The 6,555-nt window shown below is 31.2% G+C and overlaps 1 protein-coding gene across 1 annotated transcript; it reads right to left on the reverse strand.

The window, feature by feature from the left end:
* Positions 1 to 3,692: 3,692 nt before the first annotated feature.
* Positions 3,693 to 6,179, reverse strand: LOC131599810 (patellin-4). Its single transcript, XM_058872062.1, has 4 exons — positions 6,040 to 6,179; positions 5,003 to 5,908; positions 4,435 to 4,559; positions 3,693 to 4,339 (listed from the first exon to the last, which is right to left on the reverse strand). The coding sequence occupies exons 2-4, from the start codon at positions 5,900 to 5,902 to the stop codon at positions 3,940 to 3,942; spliced, it is 1,425 nt and encodes a 474-aa protein (XP_058728045.1). The 5' UTR covers positions 5,903 to 5,908; positions 6,040 to 6,179; the 3' UTR covers positions 3,693 to 3,939.
* Between the last annotated feature and the right edge of the window lie 376 nt (positions 6,180 to 6,555).

Below are 6,555 nucleotides of genomic sequence, written 5' to 3' on the forward strand. Positions count from 1 at the left end.
AATCTTTTGGGAGGAAGGTTCTGAATATCAACTTCCTTGACAGTTGTACCACCAATAAACACAAACTTCTTGTCGTGATCACAAAGCTTCCACTGAAAATCGTTTTCATAAACAGTTCCATTGTTGATTATGCAAGACATGTTTTCGCGTATTCGTGCTTTCCATTTTGGTGTGTGGTCAGAACGAATCAAAACTTGTATCCTATCACCCTGATGATGACAAACAACAACAATATCATAACTGAAAAATATAATAAGCTAATAAACGATTTGAGAGAATACGAAGCATTACCGATACGTCCATTATAACCATCTCCAGATGCTCCTTACCCTTGCTGTTAATAACACTCCAAAAATCAACAACTCGAACGGCCAATCTCCATGTTTCTTTTGAATCGTTGACATCCTTAATGGGGGAAAACTTTCGGCTCATATTCTGTTGAGAAAAGAAGTGGAAGTAACAGAAAAGTATCAGTAAGGTTGAATGGAGAAAAAAAATGGAAATGGGGAAGGTGAAGAGAAACCCTACCGCTCCACTGTTGTTTGAAAAAAGGGAATAGGGAGATGGAACAGTTTACACATGCAGTGGTTTGAGTTGATACGAAAATATATAGACATAGGGAGAAATAATGAAAAGGTAGGCTTTATTTAATATGTATGTTCCAATGCAATAAAATTATAGAATGTAGTGCAGGTTTTTACATATTCCAATAATGAACTTTTGCATTAAATAAACTGTTGGAATGTAATCATTATTAAATGTAAAATTACGCTCAGGGGTATGCAAAACCATGTTTAATTGTTTGTCATTAGGGTAATTAAGGCAAATTGGTGGTAGTTCATTTTTATATATTAAAATAGATGGTGGAGATTATGAGTGAATCTTTTTTTTCTCTCTCCTACATCATTTATTTCAAAATGTAGGAGAGAGAAAAAAAGATTCACCCATAATCATTTAGGATGTAACTTCTTATCATTAAGAGCATCTCCAATGGTGTAACCCATTTTTGGATTCTTTATGGGTCCCACTAGCCACATCATCTTAAAATAATTTTTATAATTTTTATTTTAATTGTATAATTCTAAAAAGTTATTATTGGGCCCACAACTTTACCTCATAAACTAATTTGATTGGGTACCACAATTTTTTCATAGTTGCATTGCAATGCAATGGTACTATGATGTGGCATGTCTAGGTGGAGAACTCAAAAGAAAATACCACCATTGAAGATGCTCTAAGAGCATCTCCAATGGTGCAACCCATTATTTGGTTCTTTGTGGGACCCATTAGTCCACATCATCTTGAAGCAACTCACTCCAATTTTCACTCCAATGGTGTAATTTTAAAGAACTCATATTGGGTCCCACAATTTTACTTTGTTGAACAATGGCTACATTTTTTATAATATTTTAATGCAAAAAGACCGTTGCATTGCACACTACCAGCTGCATGTGTGGCGGACTGCTTGCTTGGAAAATTTTTGACAGCTGGCGGACGGAACTGAAAAATACATGCGTTGGAGATGGTATAAGGTTGCCCCCAAAAAAATAGGACACGACAGGGCTAGATTAATTAGGGCGGGGCTTAAAACCTTTGTCTGCTCCTAAAAAAATGGGTTGGAGCTAATTCATTTAAGATAAAAAATGCAAAATTTAATATCAAGGTGCACGTATACAAAAATATGGATCCGGGGCGGAATAAATTAAAGAGAATTTTTTTATAGACTCCAACCTTTTCGAATGTCCGCGGCGAAATTTTAAAAATATTTTTATATTTCGGAAGTGCATCTCCGAAGTCTTTTTTTTATAAAAAAAAAAAGTGATTTCGAAGATACATTCCCGAAAACACCTTTTTTTTGAAAAAAATATGATTTTGGAGATGCACTTCCAAAAAACTTTTTTTGAGAAAAAAAAGTGTTTTCGGAGATACATGTCCGAAATATTTCAATTTTTTGTCTTGGAATTTTTCGGATATGTATATTCGAAAAAACTCAATAATAGTTAAAAAATTAGAATCAAGGTGAATCAATACAATTAATAGTATAATTAATTGTATTAATTAAAATATATTATTAAATATATATCATTATAATCAAGATATAAAAATAATATTAGTCTAATAAATATTTAAATCAACACGTTATTTTTATATATAATTATAACAATAATAAAAATATTTATATACTATTTATTTTATTTTTTATGATACTTAAAAAGTTTATTTCATAAACTAATGTTCAAAAACAATTTATACTTAAAAAAATTATTTTATAAACAAAATTTTCAAAACAATTTTTGAGTGAAAAATTATTTTACTAACTTATATAAATGAAAAATATTTTCATTATATTTCATAAGTAAATTTTGAATTATATAAAAATTAAATATATAATTTATTTACTAAATAAATTTAAGACAAAATCTTCTTCTAATTTTTTTTAACTAAATGAAAAATGATTTTTTGTCATAATTAATTATTAAAATACATTTTATTATTTTGAAAAACTATGTGATTCTAAATTTATATTAAAATATGAATAAAGTAGTAAATAATTATTAATGTAATTTTAAGACTATTTTTGAATTTTTAGAAATATTTTTTTAATGTATAGGAATTTACTAAGAAAAACCTAAAAATCTTATTAGTGATTCTGTCCACAAAATGATATATAATGAATGTCATAAAAATAACTATTGACATTCAATAAGTAACTAAATTCAATAAAATACTATAATTTTATATAGTTAAATATACTTTAATTTTTTTTTATGTATGAAGGACAAATATATATCTTATATATTTATGTATCAATATGAAGATTTTTAATCTCATATTTTTTATATTTATTTTTATAATTATGAGTGATATTTTTTATATTTATTTTTTAATTTATAATTGGAATTAAAATAGAAATATCCACCATATTATTATTATTATTATTCATAACTTATCAATTATATCAATTTTATGATATCTGAATTAATCAATATCTCAAAATTGTAAAGTGTCGAAGTTTATTTGGAACAAAAAACTCATTGGATAAACAAACCGGTTGTCGTAGAACCGGAATGTTATGCCAATTTTATGGAATGGTTTTTGTTTTGAAATTGCAAGAAGGTTGGGGAGGAGAAATGTGGTGTGTTTTGGTTGGCCATTTCTAGCTTAAGGATCCTTTGGGATTTCTTTCATAATTCAATTGGTTGGTAATTTCTAGTGTTTTCTTATTTGTCGGGTTGGTATCTCGTGTTCTCGTATAAACAGGTTAGAGAACCCTTAGTTTTCCCGTTAATATATTTTAATTACACACAAAAAAATATCTCAAAATTTTTAATTTTTTGGAATTTTGATTAATTCGGATACATATCCGAAAAAACTTTTGAATTAATCAAAATTCCATTTTTTTTGTGTTTTCGATGATGCATCTCCGAATTAACCAAAATCCCAATAAATTCGTTCGGAGATGCATCTCCGAAGGGTATTTTCGAGTTTTCAAGAGGAGTTTTCACCGCCGGAGGTTTGTAAAGTGTAAAGGAATTTCCTAAATTAAATGGTGTTGAGTTAAAATCTTAATCTGCCACGAAAAAATGCGAAACGGATATATGCTTCTTGCTTCTATTGCCACCCCACTTATACATTCTTAAACTCAACAGTTACTTAAAAAAAATCCTTGCAAGTTTTCATTTTAACAAGACTTCAAGAAAATCAAGAAATTTATTCACATCAAAATAAGATGAGATAGATACATCATTGACACAACAAAATGAATGAATTCTAAATAAATTCTACTAGGAAAAAATATATGTAATATCAAATGAAAGAATCCCTCCTTTATCATCTGTCTTCAAAACTCTTCACACATTTCAACACCACCTACTTTCAAAACTTAAATGAAAACCATAACCAATGGAACAAACCTAAAAGAACTTAATAATTGAAATCTCATGGCAAGTTCTTGTTGATCTGATAACGGTACATAACCCTCTTCTTCTTGTTCGACGAGTTGTTAACCGTGAGAATAACCTTTCCTGCTTCATTATTCTTGAATGTGTTCCTAATAGCTCCTTCTTGTGAACCTATCTTCTTCACTTTCGAAACAATGACAGTGTAAGAGCCTTCATCAGTGGGAACAAACTCCTCTTTGTAACTTACCTCCCAACCCAAAACAGCTATGTCCCAGCACAAAGTGTTTCCAGCTTCCAATGCAGGAATCTCTATGGTTGCTGTTGATCCAGCCTTGAGAATTAGTTCGGAAACAGTTGCGTCTTGGTTGAAGAATTTGGAATCGTTTTCTCTCTTGAAACCACCGTAGTTAACCGGGATCTGTTCAATTGGAATGTACCTATTTGTGATAGAGAAAGTAAATGAGGTTATGAATGTGTTGAGGTTGAAGTATAACACTATTGAAAATATGAGTAATGGATTTTGAAGACTTACTTGATCAATGTTTCAGTGACCTTCGCAGGACGTGCCACCACGAATTTGCTCTTTGTTCTTTGAGTTAAGAATGGAGATAAAAGTGCATTGAGTGCATAATACCAGAATGGAACATTGATGAAAATCTACAATGCAGCAAAACACAGCATAAGCACCTTAACCAAATGCTTTGAGAACATATATCAAATGACTATACAAAGCATAGATAAGGAAGCATAGATATGGACATCAGACACCCAACACGGACATAGACACAGACATCAGACACTAGACATTGACATAAACACAGACATGAGACGCCAAACATCAACTTAGATACAAACATTAGACACCACATTGACATAGATACGGATATCAGACACCAGACATTGACATAAAGAAACACGATATTGACTATACTATACAGACATCAAATGACTATACTAAGCATACCGACACAACACAAACATGATATTGACATAAATACGTACATCAGACACCACGTCTACACTGGTAAGATCAGTATTATAAATATAAACAAAACATAGAAAAAAGAGGGAAATTAAACAATGATGTGAAAGAAACTTACATTTTTGGCCACCATTTCAGGGTAATTATCCTGCAAAATTGAAACAGTTTGATTTGTAGCAATTCTGATCTCTTTCTTTGAAGGACCAGGACAATTCTTAAGGTCATTGATTTGAAGCAGAGAAGAAACACCACCTGGTTTCAAATCCAGCTTCTGAACCCATTTCTCAGTAACATAACACCTCCATCTCAAAAACTCTTTCCTCTTCTCTTCACTCCCAAAACTCTTCTGATAAATCTCATCACCAGCAAAAACTCCATAGATATTGTAACACACAGGGTGCCCTTCCCTATCAACACCATTCATGTAAGCAGCATCAACCAAATCAGACCCAAAATCTTCCTCCAAAATAGAATCAATCTTCATCTCCTTCCTCCACTTAAGTGTCTTCTTCAACATCTCAAAAGCCTCATTCACCTTAAAATCTCTAGCCCTCAAAAACTTCAACAAAACCACATCAATTCCTTCATCTCCTTTGCTTGGCAAAAGTGACACACCCCACAAAGACAAATCTTTCTCCTCCTCCTCTTCAACCCCTTTCTCATTCTCTCCCTCAACATTCTCTTCTTCCTTCACTACTTTCTCAACGTCTTCACCACCTTCTGGTAAAGCTTCAACCTTTTTAGTCTCTTCTTCCTTTTTCTCAAAAAGGGTGTTCCCCAAAATCGCTTCCTCAACCTTAGACTTGAACTCAATCAAAGCCTTTCTCTCAAACTCTTTAAGATCAGAAAGAAAGTTGCTTTCTTCTTTGTAAGAAGAGCATTTCTCAACTGTATTTAAGGGTTTTGATTCATCTACATCCACTGTTTCCTTTGCTTCAACATCAACAACTTTACCTTCTTCAACAACAACCTCAACTTTCTGGGTGGTTTCTTCTTGAGCCATAGTTTCAGCAGTCATGTTTTTCTACACACAACAAAAACATAACAAAATGAGACCAAAAAATTCAAACTTGTGACAAACCCAGAAGTTAAAAAGTGAAAACAAACAAAACAATAGCAAAAAAACATATAACATAAGACTTATGAGAGACATACCTTTGAGGATTAATGTTGTTTGCGTTGTGTTGTGAGTTAAGGTGGTGTGGATTGTGACGGTTTATATGTTGTTTGAAAAGAGAGAAGGTGGGACCCAGAAACGGTCATATAAATGAATCCACCGATGAGGAGAGAGAGCCGTTGGAGATTTTTTTTTACGAGGTTTTTGCTGTTCTGTATGACAGCATGTTGTGGCGTGAAACCATGGACTAGGGTCCACTAGTGTTACATTGTTTTCATAATCTTCTGCTTATTTATTTAATTTTTGGTTCAAAAATATATGATTAATTTTAATTTATGTTTAATTTTTTTAATTTAACTTAGTCATTTTTAAAGATTAAAATTTTGCATTTTATACTATGTTACAATTTTAAAAAGAGTTTAATTTATATGCACTGATAGTGTAAAATAATTTTACACTGTCAACCAATAAAAAATTAATAAAATGTCTTATCATTAAAACAATTTTTAAATTAGAGTGTGATGTATTCTGATATAAGGTTGTAATTGGTTGAC

The sequence above is a fragment of the Vicia villosa genome, linkage group LG4 (assembly GCF_029867415.1).
Source record: "Vicia villosa cultivar HV-30 ecotype Madison, WI linkage group LG4, Vvil1.0, whole genome shotgun sequence".
NCBI classification, from domain to species: domain Eukaryota; kingdom Viridiplantae; phylum Streptophyta; class Magnoliopsida; order Fabales; family Fabaceae; genus Vicia; species Vicia villosa.

Excerpts from the sequence above, each read along its gene's own strand:
- LOC131599810 (XM_058872062.1), bottom strand. The coding sequence starts at position 5,902 with ATGACTGCTGAAACTATGGCTCAAGAAGAAACCACCCAGAAAGTTGAG. Across the intron at positions 4,560-5,002 it reads CTGAAATGGTGGCCAAAAAT|ATTTTCATCAATGTTCCATT; the intron begins GTAAGTTTCTTT and ends GCTGCATTGTAG. Across the intron at positions 4,340-4,434 it reads GTCACTGAAACATTGATCAA|GTACATTCCAATTGAACAGA; the intron begins GTAAGTCTTCAA and ends TATCACAAATAG.